Below are 24,162 nucleotides of genomic sequence, written 5' to 3'. Positions count from 1 at the left end.
ATTATGCCATTAGTGAGAGTCTGTCTGATTTGCAACAGTACAAATCTTCCTTCGAAATGTATTTTCACTTATAAACCTCTGAGACCATACTGTATAGAAAATATGGGATTTTTTTTCTAAATTAAAAACTAATAAAAAAAATAAACAGAAGTTTTGAGCTTTTTTTTTTTATATATTTAAAGTAAAGTAAAGTAGGCTGCACAGTCGCCTTGTGCCTCCAGGGTCTGGGTTCAATTCTCGCCTTGGGTGTATGGAGTTTGCATGTTCTTCCCGTATTTGGTGTGTTTCCTCCAGGTACTCCAGTTTCCTTCCATAGTGCAAAGACATGCATATTAAGCTAATTGGTGTGTTCCTGAATTGCCCCTAGTGTTTAAATGAGTGTGTACAGTATGTGTGTGCCCTGCTATGGATTGACACCCTGTCCTGGGTGTACCCAACCTTGTACCCTAGTCTCGCGGTATAGGTTCCCAGGCCCCCGTGACACTGAATACAGGATAAAGCGGTATAGAAGATGAGTGAGTGAATAAGTGAGTAATAAAAGTTTTTATATCCTTAATATTAACATTCAGAATTCTGCACTACACTCACTGCCCAATGCATTCGGTATACCTAATTAAATGTTCGCTAACGCAAATATCCAATCAGATGATCTGCTGAAATTCAAACCAAGCATGAGAATGGGGATAAAAGGTGACTTTGAACATGATATGGTTAGTGGTGCCAGACTGGCTGGTCTGTGTATTTCAAAACTGCTGATCTAAGTGAGTAAATGATTTTTACACACAACCATCTCTAGGGTTTACAGGGAATGGTCTGAAAAAGAGAAAATATCCAGTGAGCCGCAATTGCCTTGTTGATGCCGGAGGTCAAAGGAGAATGGCCAGACTGGTTTGAGTTGATAGAAAGGCAAGAGTAATTCGAAAGACATCTTGTAACAACAAAGCATCTCTGTCAACTAAGGACAAAAAACTGAAGCAGTAAGTTTGCATGGACTCACCAAAATGACAATTAAACAATAGAAGATAATAGAAGATTGCCTGGTCTGATGAGTCTCGATTTTCTGCTGGAAAGTAGAGTCAAAATTTGGTGTAAACAACATGAAAGCATGGATCCACCCTAACTGGTATCGGTGGTTCAGACTGCTGGTGGTGTAATTGTGTTCGGGAATATTTTCTTGGCACACTTTGGGCCCCTAGGTACCCCTAGGTAAATGAGTATTGTTCAAATGCCACAGCCTACCTACCTGAGTATTGTTGGCGACCATATTCATTCCTTAACGAGCACAGACTATTGCACCATGTCAAAAGCTGAAATCATCACTAATTGGTTTCTTGAACATGACAGTGAGTTCAGTGTACTCTCATGGCCTTCACAGTCACCAGGTCACAGAGCAATGTCGCCATGTGGTGGAACAGGAGATTTGCATTATAATGTTCAGCTGACATCAAAAACTGTGTAATGCTATCATGTACATATGGACCAAAATCTCTAAGGAATGTTTCCAGCAGCTTGTTAAATCCATGCCACAATGAATTAAAGCAGTTCTGAATGCAAAAAGGGGTCCAACCTAGTAACAGCAAGGTGTGCTTATGAGAGGGGTAAGGATAATTAAATCATCTACCCTAACAGATCCTATAGCCATCTAACCTCTATCTATCGATCTAAATGCATGTGCCCCCTCAACCTGAATGGGCATGGTGCCTCTTTTTCTAACTGAGCATGAGATTAAACATGATGCCACTACATCTTTCAATTAAAAATATAATTTATGGTGTTATTATACTTTAATTGACAAATTTAGATTTTTATAATGGAAAAACTGATTAGAATTAAATTATTTTACTTCTTTTTATATAATTATAATTTCCTTCATTCACTCAACAATAAATCTATCTTCAGAACAAACCAGATGCGCTGTTGCATCTACATTATTGAGCGTGTCAAAGCTGAGACTGTTGTACCTATATGATGCGTATCATATTTGTATTTACTTTAAGACTTTTAGCCAGTTTGTAAGTTACTCCACTGAACTTTTTCTCAACTGTCTTTTAACATTTCTCGGATAAACAGTACAGGATGAAATGAAGCTGATGGATATCCTCTCTCGACATCCGTACAAACGCAAGCATTGTGTCGTGTATATATCTTATAAAAGGAAGCCATAAATGAGATAATCATTATCTCATTACATTTAGCATTCGAAAGTCTGTCCATTTTAATAAAATTACTCTTGGCTTCAGGTCAATTACCTTCTCAATCATGAAGAGGACCTTCTGCTCAATTAGCCAAATTAAAGTTAATCAAAATGTACTCCGAAGAGTGCGGTCGTGGTTTCTGCTGATTAGCATCTGATAGCCTCTAATGCTATTAAATAAAGGCACTAAAAATGATATAAAATTCTTTAAAAAATGTCTAACTCTAAAAAAAAAACAATTTTTAATAAAAATTTTATTAGCAAGGATTAGACACATTAAAAACCCTTTCAAATTAAAAAAATAATCAAATAAAACAAATCATTACCAAAATGAACCACGTAATCAAATTAAATCTTAAACCAAACATTATTATTAAACAAAAAATAAAGAAATACTACTAATAATAATTGATGTAATAACATATTGAATTAAATGACAAAAAAATAAGAAACTGTTAAAAACTCATTAAAAATAAACTGAATTTGCAGGTGTTTGTCCTGAAGGTGGTATGTAGTAATACACTTAAGTCCCAATATGTACAGTATGGGTTGACAGGATACATAGTGACCTACTTGCTGAGGAAAGGACTTGAACTCACCATGGCGAGCGGCACGATTCCACCAAGCTCGTGAGGTGCGAGTCGGATCAGGGTCGGGATCTCCTCAGACAAAGTGCGGCTCATGGGATATTCCACCTGCCACGTGACTGAACGAGTGCCCTGAGGATCCCCCAGACCGTTCACCTCCAAATCCACCTGCAGAACCTTCTGAATCCCCGTCTCCATCCTGCCACACAGCCGAACAGGAAGTAGGAAGGTCAGAGTTTTCACTTTAAAGCATAAAGATCATTTCTTTAAATCTTCGGTGGGAAAACTGCTCCTGCTGATGTGCAGTAGCTAAGATGCAACGGAAGAATATAGCCTCAGGTTTAGCATGTTGCACAAAGTGATGTAAGCTGGCGCATTATGCTAAACTGGTAGCCATGAGCTTCCTGTATTTCAGCGCTGCAGGGCAAAACGTTTTCTCTTCTGTAGGCAACCAATACATGTTAATGAAAGCAGAAATCTAGTTGTGCCTCCAAAAATACAAAACAAAATAACCAATTTCATTTTTATTTTATTCCTTTATTTGCAGATGAAGTGATTTTTCCCGAAATGATTACACAAAAAGTATGTGTAAACAGTAATAAACCTGTTCAAATAAGGGAAAAATACATCCGATTTTTCTTTTCATTTTTAAGCAATCTGATTTTAATCTGAATCACAACTTCATTAGTCTCTGTGTGTGTGTGTGTGTGTGTGTGTGTGTGTGTGTGTGTGTGTGTGTGTGTGTGTGTTCATTCTGTTTAGGTCAAGAGCAATATTCACTGCCATTATTCCAACTGCAAAAAAAAAAAAAAAACCCAGACTGAAGTAGCAACAGCGGGAAAAAAGCAATTTACTTTTGTTCTAGCACCTCCGTGCTTTTTTTTTTGGAAAAAAAGATTTCCAAAAGCCATGCATAGCATTTTCTGCACTGATTGCAATGCAAAAAAGCAGCAAAGACAATGTATAGAAGCAAACTCATTCCAATAGACGAGGTTGAGGTTCGATCAGCCTGGGTGCTTTTATTTTATATTATTTTTTTTATTCATTTTACACAGCTCAGTTAAAGCAAAACCACATCCAGAGTAGTCGGAAATAACAAAGGGCAAATGCGGAATATTGAAATGTAATTCACACCTGCTAACACAAACAAAGTGTTATTTTTATGCATCGCTGAAGTTTAATCAGACCTTTACAGTCTTGCTTGTAGCATCATTCTCTCTCTCTCTCTCTCTCTCTCTCTCTCACACACACACACACATACACACACACACACACACAACCCAACCTTGGAAAAAGGCAGTAACAGATGAGAGTCTACCAACAACATTTGGCCTGAAAATGAGGTTAGAAAACAATAGACCTAGGGTCAGTTCATTTTCACACGATTACTATTGAAATAATAAATGTCCTTTTAAAAAAAATATTTTACCTTTGGTAAGCATAATGCTTATTCTAAAGTTACACTAACAATATCCAATTTGAGTATCTACAGTATACACATGGGATGAATAATAAATATTAAGGCTCATCTATGCCCATTGGGCCCAAAGTCTAGCCCTTCTGCTCCAATCGCACAGAAATGTAGCAAAAACTACTTCAAAAAAACACCACCCATGCACCAAAGGCACCAAACCATCCAATGTATCACAGTATACAGTTTGCTTCCATCTGAACCTTTCAACAGATGATGTCATCGCTCACCTCCTTCCCACATAACTCACTCACCTGGACAGTAAGAAGGGGAATTATGGTAAAAAGCTGTTTGCCGACTACAGTTTAGTGTTTAATACTAGAATTCCCTTCATACTCACCACCAAGCTGGGGCACCTGGGACTCACTAACTCATTGTTGTCCAACTATCTGGCAGACCACAGGCAGTATGAATGACCAGACATGTCTCAGCCTCCCTCACCCTCAGCACTGGATCCCCCAGGGTTGTGTTTCGATCCCCCTGCTGCACTCATTGTACACATAGGACTAGATGGCCACTACCAACTCCACCACCATTATCCAGTTTGCTGACGATCCTGTTGTGGCAAGCCTGATCTTTGACAACGATGAGATGTCTACCTGGTGGAGATTAAAAATCTGGAAAACTGGTGCCAGAGGAACAACCTACTTAACGTCAGCAAGACCAAGGAGTTGATGGTGGGCTTTTAGTACAAAGCAGAAGAGGAACTACCAGACCCCCATCATCTCCACATCATCAACCAGTGGAGAAAGTGGACAGCTTTATATGATGCAGGACCTGTCATGGTCCTATGACATCAACACTGTGGTGAGAAAGGCCCGGCAGCGTATCTACCGGCTTAGACACTTTAGAGGCCTTAGACTGCTCCCTAAGGTGTGTAGGAACTTTTACTCCTGCACCATAGAGAGAATCCTGAGGGGAAACATCGCAACCTGGTTTACTGTAGGAACAGCACCATGCAGGACATACGAGCTCTACAGAGGGTGGTGTGATCAGCTGAGCGCATCTTCCGCACCGAGCTCACTGACCTGCACTCAAGCGGTGCTGGACCAAGGCCAAGAAGATCATGAAGCCACCCCAACAATGGACTGTTCTCTCTGTTGCGGTTAGGAAAGCACTTCCGCTCCCTGAAGGCCAACACAGAGAGACTGAGGAGAAGCTTCTTCCCACAGACTATACAGACTCTCAAGGTCACCACATAGAACTAAACAATCTGATCTGCTTCCTTTTATTCTCTCACGTTGCACACCTCTGGGACTTTGCACATTGTTCTGCTTGTGACTGGACATTTTTCATACAAATGAGGACTAACTGCATTCAGTTGTAACCTATCCGGCATAACCTATACACTTAACATCTGGTACACTTTTATTTCAATTCTATTTCAATCCTATTTTATTAATTGCACATATAGTACATTTTGCAGCTAAAAGTTTCTATATTTGTATTATTGTCTCTTATTTCATTTCTTTATTTGAGTACTCTATTTTCTTTTTTAAATTTTAGGTCACAGGTGGTTATATAAGCATTTCACTGCATATCATACTGCGTATGACTGTGTATATGACAAATAAGATTTTTATTTGTATCACAGCCCACTGTGCATAGGGCCCAGCAGGCGAAGAGCCCAAACTCTCCAGACCCCAACCCGAATGAGCACCCATGTGTTGTCCCAAACAAACAAGATCCATCCGTAAAGGCCCATGTCAGATATCTTAACCCGAGGTTAGAGGTTTTTAAATGCCTTTATATTCACTCTCTACTATATAAGATCCTGTGAATTAGTTGTTTTGCACATAAAGGTAAGAACAAAATTTTGTATCCTGACATGACTTGATTATGACGCAATTAACATGATGTAAATCATGATGTAAATTATAATGCACTGGGAATCATAGGGTAATCATTCTAAAACTAGAGAAGCATTTCTACAAGAAAATGTGAACTGTGATCGAACTATAAGATTAGGCAATTAGGTTTACCTCTCTAACACATGACACAGACGTATGCCATGACATGACTGGTTTAATTCAAGTCCCTTAATCGCTTACTTTTAGTAACAATGTTCTCCTGATCTGGGTCATTAAGAATGTAGAGACTTGCCTGTCTGAATGGGATACTAGTCTAGCCAGGACACACATTTGCAACTAGTGGCACTTCATACAGTATAAGCCGGTCCATATGACACTGAGATTGCAATGCATTGTGGGACTTTAGGACCGAGAAGCTGCAGTAGAGACCAAGTATTGTAGCAACAGTACTGGAGATACAGCAGACATTGAAATGATGCTCTATGATCAACAATGTTGTTATCATGACCAGTGTGGAAAATGTACCACAATGGAGGGGTTTCCAGCTCGGAAGCAAAACAGTGTCAAGCAGGCCTTCTACCTTTAAGGTAGAGGGTTTGAGTCCTGTCTCAGGTCTGCGGTTATGAAATTTGCATGTTCTCCTCATGCTTGGTGGGTTTTCTCTGGGTACTCCAGTTTCTTCCTACAGTCCAAAGACATGCAAAGGATGCTAACTGACCATTCCAAATTGCCTGCACTGTGTAAGTGTGTGTGTGTGTGTGCTCGTACCCTACAACATATTAAAGCACTAAAACTGGAGATACAAAGGTAGTAATGAAATAAACAATTAAAATACAAAAAGCCAAAACTTCAGCGTATCCGATCTCTCTTAATGTTCAAACAGTCCAAATCTGTTAATTACATTTATTTTTTATATTCTTGCTTTGTTACGAATCTTGCACTTGATTCTCACATGGTGCACTCCTACTGTATGTGTCAATCTGTTGGAGGAAACTGAAGAAGCCGATAAAATCCCACATAAACACTGGGAGTTCTTGCACAGAAACTTCACCAAAAAAGTAACCTGATCTCAAAACCAAAGAGCTGACCCTTCATCCTACGGTGATTTCCTAATCATGTCAATTGAATTAAATTACCCATGACTGAATAAAGTTGCTTTGGCCAATGACGATTTTCAGGTTACTTTTATTTTTTAATCACAGCTTGCTGGATTGCAGTTTATACACAACAAGCTGGATAAGACTAAAAACCAAGAATAATAACTCCAGGCCTTTTCTGAAAAGGTTTCCTCTGTGCATTAACACAATGCCAGGCATCAGATTAGTGACATAAAGCTTTTGAAAAGTGCAAGAGAAGGCAGTGATGGAAAACTGCAGCACGCTGAAAAATTATGTGTTTTTTTTTTCTTTTTTTCTTCAAGAGAGCGCCAGTGAAATGATTCGGCTCTTGAGTCAAAGCTGCTACTCAAGCCTTTATCTCCCGAATGAATATGTCTGTGTGACTCTGAAATATGTGAAAAAGGAAAAAAGAAAAAACTAAAAGAGCTTTATTCACTGAGTGCACTGCCAGCCTGAAACATATAAAACTCAGATGATAAAGAAACTCGGCAACGAGAAAGTTAGGGAGGGGCATTAATATTTAAAGCAAAGCTCCAATATTTTAACAAACACAGCTCACTGAGGAATAGGAAACACAGACGCTGTGCTATTTCCACATTTTTTATCCCATCGCTCACTCAGGAATGGGGTGACGAAGAAGGAGAGAAGGCGACAAAAAAAAAAAAAGGAAAGGGAAAGCAACAAAAGACTGCAGGCCTCTGGGGTGGATATTCTGATTTTGCACTGCTTTAGCTGTGACAACAATGACGCATGAAAAGAATGAAATCAATTTGACGAAAAAAGCGCTGCAGGTTGGGAACGCTGCACTCACGGAGATCAAACACAGAGCAGCGCAAAGACGACTAACAACCGCTGAGTCTCAGCTAAAACACTGAGCTGTGTAGGGACTTCACATTACTGTCAGAGGAGGAGTCTTCTCATCTCTCCCCCTCTCTCTGCGTCTGTCTAGCTCCTTTCTCACAGACGGTCTAAGGCAGGAATATTGCACCGACGTTGTGTCTCAGTGGTCTGTGTGAAAGGCGCGGAGGTGGAATCGGGGGTCTTTATAGTCGTGCCTTTAATCCAGGAGCAGAGGCAGTGACAGGGCAAGATGAGATCTGTGTAAAAAAAAAAAAGACGACCCCAGTGCAGAAATGGGGATGTAACCTGGCGATGTACTGTAATGCCAGCCCACATACGTAATAATCCACAAACATAATACAAATCTGGAGCTTTTAATGTAATAATCACACAAATGTAATAGATTTTTCTCGCATCACGTTTATGGAAAACATATTATTTTTGTGGGATTATTACATTAAAATCTGCAAATTATTATTCTTATTATATGTGTTGTTTTAGTATGGGTGCACTCGTTGCCTTTTCTATAATTGCAGTTTTAGATGGAGAAAAAACATGCGGGTTATACCTTTAGAAGAACTAGGCTGTGGAGCAGCTCCATTTCTCCTCCCGCTGGGAATGGCTTGAACTTGGCGATTGTATCACCCTGAATTTTGCTTGCACCCCCATGAAACATTTTGAAACGATATGCCAGGTCTCCTGAGTGCAATGGAATGGCTGCAGCGAGTCCCCTCGACTCACACACACTCCCTGATATCATAGGCGCTATACAGACTCATATATAAGTTACTGTATGGAATAGAAGTGAGCTGTTTCCAACATTTTGTACAGGACAAGCTGTGTGTTACTTTGCCCATGCTTCACAATCTCTCCAGAAAATTTATATACACTAAATCAAACCACTAATATTTTATATAAAGTAGATCAGAACACAGAAATACTTTATAAAGTAGATCAGGTGACTGATATATTGAGTGGATCAGACCACAGAATAAATCACACCACTGATATCTCATATAGAGTGGATCAGACCACCAATATGTTTACGGAGTAGATCAGACCAGTGATATCTTATATAGGGTAGATCAGACCACAGATATCTTTATAGAGTAAATCAGACCACAGATATCTTTATAGGGTAAATCAGACCACCAATATGTTTATGGAGTAAATCAGATCAGTGATATCTTATATAAAGTAGATCATACCACAGATATGTTTATAGAGTAGATCAGACTGTTGATAAATCATATAGAGTAAATCAGAACACAGATATCTTTAATAGATTAGATCAGACTATATATATATATATATATATATATATATATATATATATAGATAGATAGATAGATAGATAGATATATAGATAGATAGATAGATATAGATTAGATCAGACCACAGATATATTTTATACAAATAGATCAGACCACTAATGACTTATAAAGAATAGAACAGACCAAGGATTTCTTTACAGATCAGACCAGAGATATCTCTTATAAAATAGATCAGGCCACAAATATGTTTAGGGCGTAGAGCAGTTATATCTCATTTACGTAGATCACACCACATATATCTTTTATAGAGATCAGACCCCTGATATATTATATACAGTAGAGTAGATCAGACTGCTAATATCTTATATAGTGTAGATCAGACTACAAATATATTATATAGGGTAGATATAAAAATGATATAAACTGATATAAAATATCTATCTCATACCAAGTATTTAATCCCAAGATGAGTGTGTAGGTGAGTTTTTAGGTGTGTGTACCCTTACATGGGTAAGACTTTGTCTTGGACGTGTGGCTGGGCATATAGACAGTACCTGGGCATGTGGCTGAATGTGTAGATGAGCATGTGGGTGTGTATATTTGAGCGTGTGGTTGTGAATGCGTTTTTGTGCGTGATTGAGGTTATGGGTAGACATTTAGATGAGCATGAGTGAGCATGTGGGTGTGTGTATGTGCATGGTAATGTGTGTAACCAAGTGGTTGATTGCGTGGGTGTGTGTGTTTGCACAGGGGTGGATGGGAAAGTGAGTGACTGTGTGGGTGAGTGTGTTTAATATGTTCATGGGCATGTACTGTGAGTGTGTGTGGTTAGAAATGATTTGTTCTTTACAGATTTAGGATGGAAGGGGTTGAGATGCTCTCTCTAATACTTTGAAGGGACAAATCCTGGAGCAGACATTGTTGGTGAGTTATACGGAAGGGTTGCTGTCTCATTTTTTTCTACCAGATTAATGTGTGAGTCAATGTCTGACTCTCTCTCTCTCTTTCTGTCTGAGTCTTGATCTCTCTCTGTTTCTGTCTCTCAGACGCAAGCACTCAGGACCTCCAACCGACAGAGCATGAAACTCAATCACTGAGCCTGCATGGGGTTCTGACCCACAACCTGCTCTCTAAAACTGACTCTCTTGGTTTTTGTAAACAAAATCTCATACTGTAAAATTATTCCATGACTGTGAGTTGACATTGGCAGTCTTAGAATTCCTAATGTGATGCCATAATACATTAAATAATAAATCATTTGATAAAGGCAATCATTATTTGTATTAAAATGTAATAATTTAAGTCTTTGAATGGACTCAGCCTTGGCAATTTCTGAAATATAAAGTTTTCGTTTTATTCCCCCTATTTGTTCACTTGCCAAATTCCATCAACTAGCAGCCAGCTCTCCCCATCACACAGCACTTATCAATCAGAAACAGAGGAGGCATGCTAATGCATGCTTCAGCTAAGATTTATGATTCCAGAAAACTGCATCATTTCAACCTGTTGCTCACGCTGCCTCACAGGGCTGCATAAGTGATTCTGGTAATCTACCTTTTTTTGGCTTACGTGAGCCCACACAGGCTCATGATTGGCTGAAGTCAATGTGATTGCCACAAGGAGAAAGAGTATGCTTCACCCCAACCCAGAGAGCATGTCAATTCTGCTATAGCACAAATGATTTTGAAATTGTATTCATAGTGAACATAGTAAACAGTATAACTCACTCAATCATCGTCTTTACCACTTCATCCTGTATACATAGTCATGTGGACCTGGAGCCCATCCCAGGAGAATCAGGGCACAAGGCGGTGTACACCCTGGACACACACATATACAGTACTGTATACACACTCACACACTACAGGTAATTTGGGTACATTGCCCTGATTTGCATGTTTTTGGACTGTAAGAGAAAACCAGAGTACCTGGAGGAAACACACCTGCAGTAGCACAGGGAGAATATGCAAACTCTATGCACACAGAAGTGGGAATCGAACCTGACTGGGAATCAAACCCGGACCCTGGAGGTGCAAAATCACCTGTAAATCATCGTGTAAAAAGTAAATATTTTAAAGAAACAAGTTAAATTTAAAATTCATGTCTTGATCTGGACCCCCGTGGTGTGCTATTTTTAAAAAGCCAATGAAACTGCACTATAAAGCTTTATTACCAACTAAATATTTTGAATTTACCCATATATTATTTATCATTAGGAGATTATTCATAAAACATTATTTTATCAGTGCTGTTGAGTTCTGGATCTTCACTTGATGTAGTCATTTTTCCATAGCTGCACTTCTGACAGTGGTGTACTGTGGCTGGAATGTACTGTATGGTTGTATATTATAGCTCTCATTCTAATGATCATTTTTACAGTACTAGCAAATAACGTTTTATAGTAAATAATCTAATAAAGCAAGTCTCATAATGAAAAATACAGTTTTAAATGGTTTGTTATTCAACAAGAAAATTTGAGCTTTTCATTAAGAGGGTTTTTTAAGCAGTAACTTTCAGCTTTGGGAAACAGGAACGTCTTCAGGACAGAGTTTACAGTTGCTACAGTATGACGTAGGTGATAATTCCTGTAATACAACAGTTATGTCTGAGCGAGCAATCTGTTGGGATGAGAGGCATTCCTTGAGTAGTGATAATGAAGAGTAACACCACTGGGATGTCTATATAAATCACTACGCATTGCCAGTTATTCTACCTGATAATTACACTAACTGTCCTTTATAGCATCGGTTAAAGTACTGTAGGTCTGTATGGTCCACAACACTGACCAAACCACTTGACGAAAACCACATTAAAAACAGTTGCAGGAGCTCTACCTGGCCAAAGAAATATTCAAAACCAGTCACAGAAGTACTTTCAGCTAGAAAGCACTAATCGGTTAAAACCATTTTCGCCACTTCACATTGTATTCATAGTAAATGTATGCCTTAACGGTAAACATGCAGTAATACGAATATGACTTTTCCTTTCTCTATCCTGCAGAGTGAATTACACTGCTGTCTGACAACTTTAAAAGTGCACTGTTAGCAATATTGAGCCATGATCATTCATCTTCAAATGCTCATTATGCAATCCTCAGCTAGAGATCTGTTCAGGGCACAGAGCCCAAGCATTTTTCAACAATTTCTGCACTGTGTGTACATTAAACATGCGCTCACTGTGAAGAAATAAAGCAACAGCTTGTTTAGTGTCAGTCAATACCCACTGATATATTGATGGCCCCGAAATTGCGATCACCACCTAAAGAAATCTGGGATGATTCTGAGCTGATCGAATCCGAACCTGAACATAAATATTACGTGCAAACCTGATAACCGGCAACGAACCTTCATTGTAACATTGTAAACTATAGGATAATAAAGTTTTACTACACAAATGTACATCATATTTTGTTTTCAAAATTTAAATAAGTTATAAAACACTGTCTGAATTCGCATGATATAGTGGTCTGATGTCTTAGTGTTCTTTTTCATATTTTTGTTGAAATTTTGAGTGGTAGAGCTCCGTCTTACCCAGTTAATAACAAACCCTCCCATTTCCAGTTTGTCTAATGCTTGGAAACATTGTTTGAGAGCCATAAACATGTGTCATATAATAATATTTTTAAATAATATTATTATGTTTAGAGAAATTTTAATGATTAGGTTATAGTGTATAATTAGTGGGCTAAAAGATACTATTAGCCAATTGATCCCAATTAAGACTATAAAGTCCCTTGAATGCTTGCGTGCCTTCTGCTTCAGAATGGCTTACAGATTGCTGTCAGATGCTTTGGCCCTCAGGGCTTATGCAGAGAGAATGTTTTTAGAGATCACACAGATTTGATGAGAAGGATAAACGGATGCTGAGCTGTTTTGGATTTTCACAAGCATTTCAAAACCAATCAATATAAAAAAAAAACACTATCCAGTTCAACTATTATAACAAAAAAATAAATAAATCAACTTAAATAATGATCTTAAATGAAATAAAACTTTACCGTAGATGACAGTAACAGAGGTTACACCCTCACTCCATGTGCCATCACACCACTTAATGTTTATTTCTTTAACTGTGCCTCACTTACAACATCATAGACCTTTTACACTGCTGCATTTTTTACTTACCTGTAACACATTTTACTTTTGCTGTAGATTTTTTTCCTACCACCTGTTTTCAGTGGCATCTTTCCCATTCTGATGCCCATCACACCATGCACCTGCCCTTATATGGTGTTGAGGGGCGTTTCCTATGACAATGACATGCTAATCCTATGCGCCTCCAATGTAAGCTTAGGTAGGTTTTATCATTCAGCTTACCTGGGTAAGAGCAGACTGGGATGGTTGAGAGTTTCAGTGCATTTTGACTTCTCTTATTTATTTATATTTCTTTAAATAGAAAACTTATTTAAAAAATTGAAGAGAAGATAATGTTGCTGCATGAGGCCCAATGTGTCATACACTTTATCCATTAATGTATCTATTCTTGATATTATACAAGTCATGTTACAGAAGCTAAATGTAAGCTGTTTCCTCTGTTTCCTCACTCTCATTGATCACTCAGGTTTGCTGACGGTGAGGTGATTGTTTGCTTTACATGTCAGGAAGCCCTCATGTTTGTGTTTCCTTCTGGCTCTCCCTTTTAGTTATGCTGTCATAGTTAGTCCTGCCGGAGTCTCTGCTTGCACTCTACAGTTAATATACATTCACATTATACATTGTGTGACTGTGACCATACCTAACTGCCATCTCTCCTCTTCTTCTCTTTCCCCCCCTCTTTCTTTTTCCTCTCTCCTCCTGTCCCCCCCTTTCACTCTTTCTCTCTCTCTCTGTCGAGCTACACATGTCGTTCCTGAGCTGCCAGTGATCCAGACTCCCTCTGCCCTCCGGACCTGTCTGACCCATCCTGGTGCCCCGCTTCTGGCTGAAGATCTCGTCACATGGATGCCCCGTGTGTCTCTCTGGGATGCGTCTGGTGTCTGGGAATGATTCTCTCCACCTAGAAAATGGTTCTGGCCTTGACTGGTGTTGGCAACTGTTTCTCTGGGGACTTGACAGTTCGATAGTTCATGACTGGAACTTCTTACAAGTCTACCTGGGTCTTCAATAACTACCTGGACTCCATATTAACATCAATTAACATCAGCTATTATAGCTGAACTGCCTCCCACCCTACACACTGTATAAATGCAGATCATTTACTCTTTCTGTTTCACCCAAATGAGGATGGGTTCCCTGTTGAGTCTGGTTCCTCTCAAGGTTTCTTCCTATTACCATCTCAGGGAGTTTTTCCTTGCCACTGTCGCCCTCGGCTTGCTCACCAGGGACAAACTGACCATTTTGATTCATACAAATTCACATTTCATACAAACTTAAATAATTCTTTTGACTATGTAAAGCTGCTTTGCGGCAATGAAAATTGCTAAAAGCGCTATACAAATAAAATTGAATTGAATTGAATTGAATTAAATACAGATGTTCACTCAGATCCCTTTTTTTCCCCTTTAAAGTTAAAAACATTAACTTAAAAAAAAAGTTATAAAAAAAAAATGAATAAAAAGAGTAATATAGCAAAAGGGTCATTGTATATGGAACTTACGAGATTTCCTGGGGTTTGAACCAACCTGATAGATATTTGAGAAATATGTATCCAAAGAACATGTTGAATGAATTTTCAGCTTGAGTCAGGTTTGGACAGCTCGGGACTGAATTACTGTGGCCCTCTTACGATTGTAACTGCCATGTCTCAGTTATATAAGCAGCAACAACCCCAACCTCCAAGGACTGCTGAATTTATGGATGGGCACAGAGGCAGCGCTCGATGCAAATTCCACAGCAGGGTGAAAAACCTAAAGCGCACCGTTTCTCCAAACTGTCGGCAACCCATCATCCAGCGGACCTTGAGGCGCTGATGCAATATTCATGCTGCATTTTGCAGCTGATTTGCTTAGCTCTCTTCATATCCTATAGATTGAAGACGAATATAAAGCTGTGTGCTGCAAGGTTAAACCGCCCTCTTGCCCACCCGTCAAGGATCAGAGCCTAAAATGAGCAACAATTTAGAGGCATTATTTAGGGATGATCATCTCTTCAGTTCCATTTAAAAAGCGTTATCACACTAACACGGATGTGAGGTTTCGAATGCACAGTGCGAGACAGAGAACGCGCACACAAGATGTCTCACATCTCACGAAGAGGATTTAGACACAGCCAAGTCCACATAAACACAACACCTCGAAGTCTGTAGGAGAACCGTAGGTGGATGTTTGTTCTCATAAAGAGATGCGAGGCAAGTGAGCAAGACAAACCCTTTCTGCGAGCTGAGTTCATGTGATCTGATCGAATCTGGATAAATCGCATTTACAGACCTGTGATGTCCTTACTGAGTTACTAATCATGATTAACAGTAACACTGTTGCCCTTTCTGTCTCGATGGTAAGTTTCAAAACTTTTATTCGTGCAAGAATTATAAAAACACAATAAGTCTGATTTTATAGTATACTGTAGTTACAGTATGTAAAAAAAGAAAAAAAAAACACAATGGTATGTGACAAAGCCATGAAATGTGTGAAATGTGTTACTGTTGCCAAAGCAAAGTTCTAATTTTAACAAAGCAAAGTTCTAATTAAATTTTCTTCAAAATTGTACATTGTTTTATTTCCCATAAAACAGCAATTTGTCAATGATTATAATTTTTAATTGTTTCAAAGAATTTTATATTAATAAACACCTCCACATTTTTGAGCACGTCAAAGTAACATGAAACATAATTGAAGCAACTAAATTATTAATTTATCAATTTATTTTAAGGACAACAAACAAGGGATTGATTGATGTCACGATTTATTTCTTGATTAAATAAAGCTTAAATCAGGAATTTGAAAAAAGTTCCTTTACTAGTACTTATTTATCAACCCTGTACCTTGTAACTTTAGCAGAAAATTAAATATCCTACTAAAGAAATGTACTACTAGCTGTAATATAACGCACAACAAACACAAGCACATATTAGTTAATATTATTTGCACTTTTCTTACGATGCCGCCTGTATTTCCGATTCTTTCACTATGCTTCCAAAAGCACTATTTTACAGTCAGTGTCTGCAAGAGCTCCCAAGGATAAATGGCACTGACGCTCACTGAATATGTAAGAATGTTAGCATGCTGAAGTGATGCTTCAAATTGCATGCTGTGCTATAAATACTATAACTGTTCCATTCAAGGAGCAACAGCACTGCGATTGTGGCAATCTTCCCAGACTGACTTTAGTTTGGGTTCCACTAGTGTAGTAGACAACAATCGTGGCATAATTTTGATTAAGGGTAAAGAATCTCTTAGATTGTGGGTCAAAGGGTGCCTAAGAACTAAACTGAGGGTAAGCCATATCCTCCTGAGACCCGGACTCTACTGTTGTGTACGCCGGAATTTCTACGGACTGTTTCTCTTTATTCATATTTAAAGGCTTTAACCGATAGAAGTTTGGGAGAAGAATTATATCCTACAGTTTTCATATGAGGATGGTACAAGGACATAATGTACATAGACAATGAAGTTGGGAGAAAATGTCATGTCCTCATATGGGAATATTCGGGTCCCACACAGACACACATACTGTACACCTACACGTATATTCTGTGTATACAGTATACTGTGGCCGTTGTTTCTACAGACTCTAGAACCGAAAGAATAACGCTGTGAATCAAAAGTATATTTTTATAGCTGAAGGCTTTACCGGTTTAAAAGTATTAAGTCCTGCTTAAAGTACCTAATTAAGCATGATATGTTTAATGTATAAATGACAATATTTTCTTGTTCAATCCGCACTCCAGTGAGGTTGGTGGCAGTCTTGCACCAGCCGCTCATAAACTCAAAAAAAGTTTATTGGTATATATAATATATTAATGTGGGAGCCCCCTAGTGACAGGGAGGAATTGGACACGACTAAATTAGAAAGAAAATCAGGAAAAAAAATCAGGAAAAGGAATTGCGATTTTCTCCCTAATTTGGTTGTGTACAATTCCTCCCTGTCACTGTGGGGCTCCCACATTAAGGCTACTACTACCACTCAGTCGGGAGGGCCAAAGACAATCACGTGTTTCATTTACATTTACATTTAGGCATTTGGCAGACGCTCTTGCTCAAGGGCCCAACAGTGGCAACTTGGTGGTTGTGGGGTTTGAACCTGGGATCTTCCGAACAGTAGGCCAATGACTTAACCACTGAGCTACCCCTGGCCCCCTTTCCTCCGAACCATGTGACGCCAGCCGAACGCATCTTTGCGAACTGCTCGCTCCTGCACCGTTGGGGGCGGCATACAGTAACACACTCGGAGGACAGTTATCTGCTATCTGCTCCTTCAGCTTGCGCAAGCTTACAGACGGCTCTGATTGGCTGTAGAGCCGTGATTAATGTGGAAACATGAAGTACGTCTCATCCCTCCCCTCTGAGAGAGCTCGGCCAATCAGCTCTCTCTAGACCTCCGAGAGAGGTTACAGCATCACCCGGGTACCCAACCAGCGATCTCTGGATGATGGGGCGAGCAATTTACTGCGCCACTCGGAGGCCAAACTTTGGTATATATTTAAGGGATTTTATCAAATTTTAGACAACTAATCAATTCGATTCTAAATTGAAACCTGACCCACCAATTTAATGGATTGAACCATCAAAAGTTTGATTAAATCGCTACTAATTAACATGGGATGAGCTCCCCAGGTAGGGTCCCATCATTCCATAAAATACACTGTATATTCCATTTCCAAGATCGTTTTACATTTTAAAGAGGCTCGGCAAATAAAAAACTATATGCATTATACAATGTAGAGAAATGTATTTACTATAGAACATGCTATGTCTACAACATTGTCTATTCAGTTTGTAGATTCTCTTTGTTTTTATTTTCTTTATATTGTGTATTAGTCTATTGTAAATTAAACCCTTTTATTCTATTTTCTCCCTAAATATTCAGTAGCTTTAAAGTAAATAAAGTATAGTGCAATAAGAATGTATGATTTTTTTTTTTAAGGGTACTAGAAATACTTTTCTAACAAAAAGTTTAGTATATTAGACAAATTCGAAAGCCACATATACAGTACATGCACGTTTAAATAAAACTTCTGGCAAGTAAGTAGTAGGCTAAGTAGGCTTGCACGTTGATAGAAACCTCTGAGCTAACTGATTTATAGTTTAATAAAAAGGCTATATAAAACCTATGACTTAGGGACCTCATTTTATAATCAAAGCTTTAGCAGAAAGCCGCTTTATATAAAATGTAATTGAAACACTGAAATATTATACCGCTAGCAAAACCCTGAAGATTCAGCAACCCCAAAGCTGCAGCTCTTGTGCATGGATGGTTCCCAGGCTGCAGTGGTCAGGACCTACCAAGAATAGTCCTCGGAAGGAAAACAACACAAGTGCCACAACAGGTGGGGAGCGAAGCCAAGTCTGTGTAGTCAGATTCAGTAGAAGAGAACCATAGAGCAAATTACTGAAAGGGTTAATGCAAGTTTCCATGCAAAGGTGTTAAAAGATATAGTGCATCTGTGTTTTGGTGGCTACTTAATATTAGGCGGGTGGTCATAATGTTATTTTCTGATTGGTGTGTGCTTATGTATATTACTGTAGGTTTGTCCAGAAAAAACTCCTGGATTGCATGACATCCCTGCAACCTGGCAGCCAAGGACTGTAATGTGCGTGAACAATGAATGTACGGGTCATTAGTAAGACATTAGACGCCATAGAGTGAGCAGGTGTTCTGTGTGACCGTCACATTTAAAATGACTGAGTCAGTAGAGAAACAAATCTGGATCAAATCTTGTGTTAAGCTTGAACATTACGCTGTGGAAAATATTGGGGTGATTCAGGAAGCTTGCAGGGACGATGCAATAAGAGCAGCACAAATAATGTGTGGCACAGACGCTTCAAAGATAGTCAAGAGTCAGTTAAAAAGTTGAAAGTGATCCCCTGAGAACCACTGAGAATGTTCAATGTGTACAGGCTACAACCAACAACAGCGGCGACTGACGGTGCGAGAACTAGAAGCGCAATTAGTAGTTTATTACAGTACCTGTAATCCGGTCATTATATGGCCTCAGTTTTATTTATCTTTTTTTTCTTTTATAGGATGCTACTTTTAATAAAAATAAGAAGAGGAAAAAGAATCCATATCATATTTTCATGATCATTTAAACTTTTTTGGATTTGAATATTTTCATACTTCAGCTATTTCAAAAAAGGGGTAGGTATATAACTGGTACCTCCTTTACAGTTCATATTAAAATGTATTTATTTGCCCTGTAGACAGACATATGTATGTATATACTGTATGTAGGGATGAATGGATGCATGCATGCATGTACTGTATGTCTGTATGTATTTGTGTTTCCATGATTTACAGCTATCTGCTTATTTAAAAAAAAAACAGACAAACAGAACATCAGGTGACTGTCATAAACTACAGAAACAGAAGGCACTTGATCGATGTTTTACCAAAGGCATCAATGGTGCTATCACCTCCCTGCAGTGTTCCCATGCAGAAAAGACCACAGCATTCATCAGAGTCATTATGATTCACACTTTGTCTTCATTCTGTCCAAACCTTCTGCAGCGACACAGTAATTAAGCACAGAAGTACATCCTCACAGGAGAGCGCGCAGCCCCAGCTTCCTGTAGAGATCAGCTCATTGGTCGAAATGGAATTTAAGAATGTGTGCATGTGTGTGGCTATATTTTTATACTTAAATTTCAATCCAGTGACAAAATATCAGAAGAAGAAAAGATTAAAAATGTATAATAATAGTAATACAATTACAATCAAAAACAAAAAAAGAAAAAAACTATTTAAACCGTCCTTTTTTCTTTCTGGATATCCAGATTTATTTTTCTTAATCTGGCTGCCTTAGTATAATACACTTTTTGGGCTGCTTATATGCAAAAAAGTATATATCAATCCTAATATAGAAGGAAGAAATAATGCACAGAAAGTTGATTTGCAAAAAAATAAAAAAAATAAAAAAATTATAAATATAGTTGCAAGCAATGATGAGTGGGCCCAAGCACCCCGCGTCATCGCCACCCGGGTGCACCACAAAACCTGTTTGTCTTTTGAGCGTGATAAGACTTACAAAGAGCCATCGCCACTCGGGTGCAACGTACAACTTGCACATTTCACACAATATGATGTAATAGGGCTGATGTCATCTTGGGCCCTAAATATATGTCAAAAACTGTGAGTGTGTGTGTGTGTGTGTGTGTGTGTGTGTGTGTGTGTGTGTGTGTGTGTGCGATAAAAAAAGAAAAAAAACAATTAATCTGTCCTAAGTTTTAAGTTTTTATTTTTCAGCCTGGCTGACTACAGTAAGTATAATAGACTTTTTGGGCTGCTTATATGTAAAAAGTATTAATCAATCCTAATATACTGCAGAAGTAAATATATATATATATTAATGCACAGAAAGTTGATTTGTAAAAGTTTATAATTATAATGTTATTGAACAGTGGTATCTGTACTTCCATTAGCTGGTATTAAGAAAGAGAAAATTCGATTTTAAATAGTTTTACCCCATACCCTTTTTAAAATACAATAAAGTCCCTGAAATCTCCTGAAATCCCATCTTTGAAAGTTTTTCGTTTGAAGCAGTGAGTGGTGAGTAAATAAAATACTCATGCGTTTGCCTTTGGAAACATGCAGAAAAACCTCTCTGATGCTCTTTTTTTAAAGTTAAGAGTTCTTGGTTGATTATTGATTAAACATACCCGACTCTTAAATGAATATTAGCGGTTTGACTGGTGAGGTTAATTGGGATATAACAACGTGCAACTGCATGCGGCTTAAACACTGTATTTATAAGATATTTCAAAATATGAAAAATATTTTTGGATTATTCATAATTTTTCTAACTTGAAATGATCTTGTGATCACTTGTGTTAGAATGCTTAGATATGCTTTGAAAGCAAAGAGACCATATACAGTATTTGACTCGTGCCCTATTAGTGCAGTGTGGTTTCTGAAGGCTACCCAGCATTAATAGTATATCATTGCATCAAAATGCATTTAATTTCTTCTTGCCACTCAAAAACATAAAAAGAAATTTTATCATTAAATCCAAAACAAAAACACCTGAACATTCCATGCTGTACTGTAGTTGAAGGATACTCTCTAGATGAAAGAGTTCCTATCACAGTTAGCAGCCTGACGTCTGACTGTTATTGACTGAAATGCTCAATGAACCGAGGGCTGAAGCACACATTGTGTTTCTCTTCCTGGTCTTCAGCCATTGATTGTTACAGGAGTAACTCAGCAGGAAAACAACACATTTCCGCAATGTTTTCACAATCTTTCCTTCTTTCCCATCAAAGACATGCTTGCTCCCAGACTACCAACATGCTAACAGGTAAATAACGAATTGTAACAAAATTTGGGCATGTAAACATGAAATATTTAGTCTAAAGTCCGAGTTAGTAAATTAAGTAAGGTTGTTTTTTTTCCACAATAGTTATGCAGGAAAAGTTGTACTGTATGTGCCATTTATATGACTAAAAAACCGTGAGTACACCACACCAGATTGTATTTGATCAATCATGCCTATGTCTTTAATACTGGCCTTGTATAGCATTACATTTAGGCATTTGGCAGATGCCCTTATTCACAGCGACTTACATAAATAATTGTATGTAATTCTTACACAGGTTTACTAGGTTAGAAACTAGAAGTGCCATCAGTCAAACAGTTTTTCTTTTTTTTATTGAATGGAGTTTAACTCAAATACCCAATAAACAGATAGGTCTTTAAACAATGCTTAAAGATTGTCAGTGACTTGGCTGTAAAAACATCTACAGAAAGTTTATTCCACCACCTACTGTAGGTGCCAAACAGTCTAGATGCATGCATGCAGTACCTAAGCATAGTTCTCACATACATGGAGTTATAGTATTATTATTTTTGTTTATTGTAAACTTTTTCTTTTTACTCCACTGCATTCAGCAAATATCCTAATAAATATCTGTACTGTCTAATTTACTACACTTATGCTTGGCATTGTGTTATCTAACCGTGCCTAAGATTTAATATTGTCACCTGCTGGCTATTAAACCTCATTGTGTGATTTGCCTTCCCTCCATGAAACGCTCAGTCATGTAGCAGGTGTTTAAATTCAGAAGTCTTTTACTCTAACTTTAAGGCTACAGTGAGCAAATATTTGTTAATTTGGTACTTACTTTTACTTGAATAATGTTACCTGCGATATTTCTACAGCACAGGAATTGTGTTCTTCGCCCCATAAACCATTCCCATTCCCCCATTTGTTCTTCTGTGCTAATCTAGGTATCCATTGCCACTAAAGGAGGTTCTAGTAATTTCCGTTTAACTGTAAAGAATTTAATTATAGTAAGTAGTGCTATATAAAAAAAAAAATCAATATTAATAAATGACACTTGTCCCTTCTTAATTTGAGAAAACAGATTCATCACATACAGTGAAACGTCAGATTGCGAGTAACACGGTTTGCGAGTGTTCCGCAAGACGAGCAAAGATTTTTTTAATAAATTTTGACAAGAAAAACGAGCAAGTCTTGGTTTACGAGTATCATGCATTATTGTTTTGACGCCGAGCGTCACGTGATCACAACTGAGCCAACGGTTTTTCTCTCTCTTGTGCTGCGGAATTGTAGGTATTCGTCTCCCCTGCTGGGTCTTAGTGCTCGTCTCTCACTGGTATAATCAACATCCGTGCACGCGTGTACTGTTTACTATAACACTGTGACCACGTGTGTGTGTAAAACATATTTTATTTTGTGTTTGTGAGCATGTGTGTACAGTGCGCGTGTAAAGCAAAAGAAAGTCTCATTAGAAAGGTTATAAATTAATTTTCTTCCTTAGCCTGTCGTTGTGTGCGCGCGCGTAATTTGACACCATTCCAGTTCACACACTCTCTCTCGCCTTTAGTGTGTGTGTGTGTGTGTGTGTGTGTGCGCGTGTTTGTGTGTGTGTAAAGCTCTACACAGAAACACTGCTCTGTCACGATTCTTTTAAAGGTAAAGTGCAAGTTCATTTATTTGTTTTTTACTTTACAGCAGTGATTCCGTTGGAATGCACTCACACGAGTGTCATTAGCGATGTTCCTTGCTAATTTTTCCAACAAAACAGTCTTTTCGTTAATGTCTTTGTATGTGTGTGTGTTTGTGTAAAATTCAAATAAGAGAGGAGAAAGGTTTAAGATGAGAAAGGGAAGACGGGAGGGGCTGAAAGTAAGAGTCTCCTTTTACTTATCTTCACACACATACAAAAACATATACACACACATGCACACACACAGTGCCTGCGCGCATAAAGTGCAGGTTAATTTTTTTATTTTTACTTTATATTTTGTATTCATTATTTTTATGCTTTTATTTTTTGGGATTGTGAAACGAATAATTTGAGTTTACATTATGTCTTATAGGAAGATGTGCTTTGATTTATGAGTGTTATGGAATATGAGCCCGCTTCTGGAACAAATTATGCTCGTATTCCAAGGTTCCACTGTTATTATTTATTGATATCTAAAGAGTAGCTTTTCAGCTCTGGGCAAACCTAAAAATGTGTAGCAAAGTTACATATTTACATGGAGAACAGCACACAGATTTTATAGGAGTGAAATACAGTACCTGATGTATGGTAGTAAACTGGATCATGAAATATTATGATGTTATGACACGTATTAAAAGAAATTGTGTGTACATTTTCACAAATGGTTTTCTATTCCCTAAAGGTTAATCCCACTTTAAGTTAAGGTATGATAACCTGCCATACATATATAAGACAAGACATTTAGAATCGTGTTCGATTTTTTTATCACATAAAATAAAGGAGAGGCAGTACAGCATAGCTGTTA

At 38.1% G+C, this 24,162-nt stretch overlaps 1 protein-coding gene across 1 annotated transcript in view; it reads right to left on the bottom strand.

The window, feature by feature from the left end:
• The window catches only part of si:dkey-112m2.1 (transmembrane protein 132D), a 219,941-nt gene that overhangs the window by 46,631 nt on the left and 149,148 nt on the right, over window positions 1-24,162 (bottom strand). The window contains exon 4 of the mRNA XM_053478240.1: window positions 2,794-2,980. Coding sequence (XP_053334215.1) covers window positions 2,794-2,980 — 187 coding nt within the window. The remainder of the gene's footprint in view (window positions 1-2,793; window positions 2,981-24,162) is intronic.

The sequence above is a fragment of the Clarias gariepinus genome, chromosome 19 (assembly GCF_024256425.1).
Source record: "Clarias gariepinus isolate MV-2021 ecotype Netherlands chromosome 19, CGAR_prim_01v2, whole genome shotgun sequence".
Lineage (NCBI taxonomy): Eukaryota > Metazoa > Chordata > Actinopteri > Siluriformes > Clariidae > Clarias > Clarias gariepinus.
This window is presented reverse-complemented; position numbering and strand designations above follow the sequence as displayed.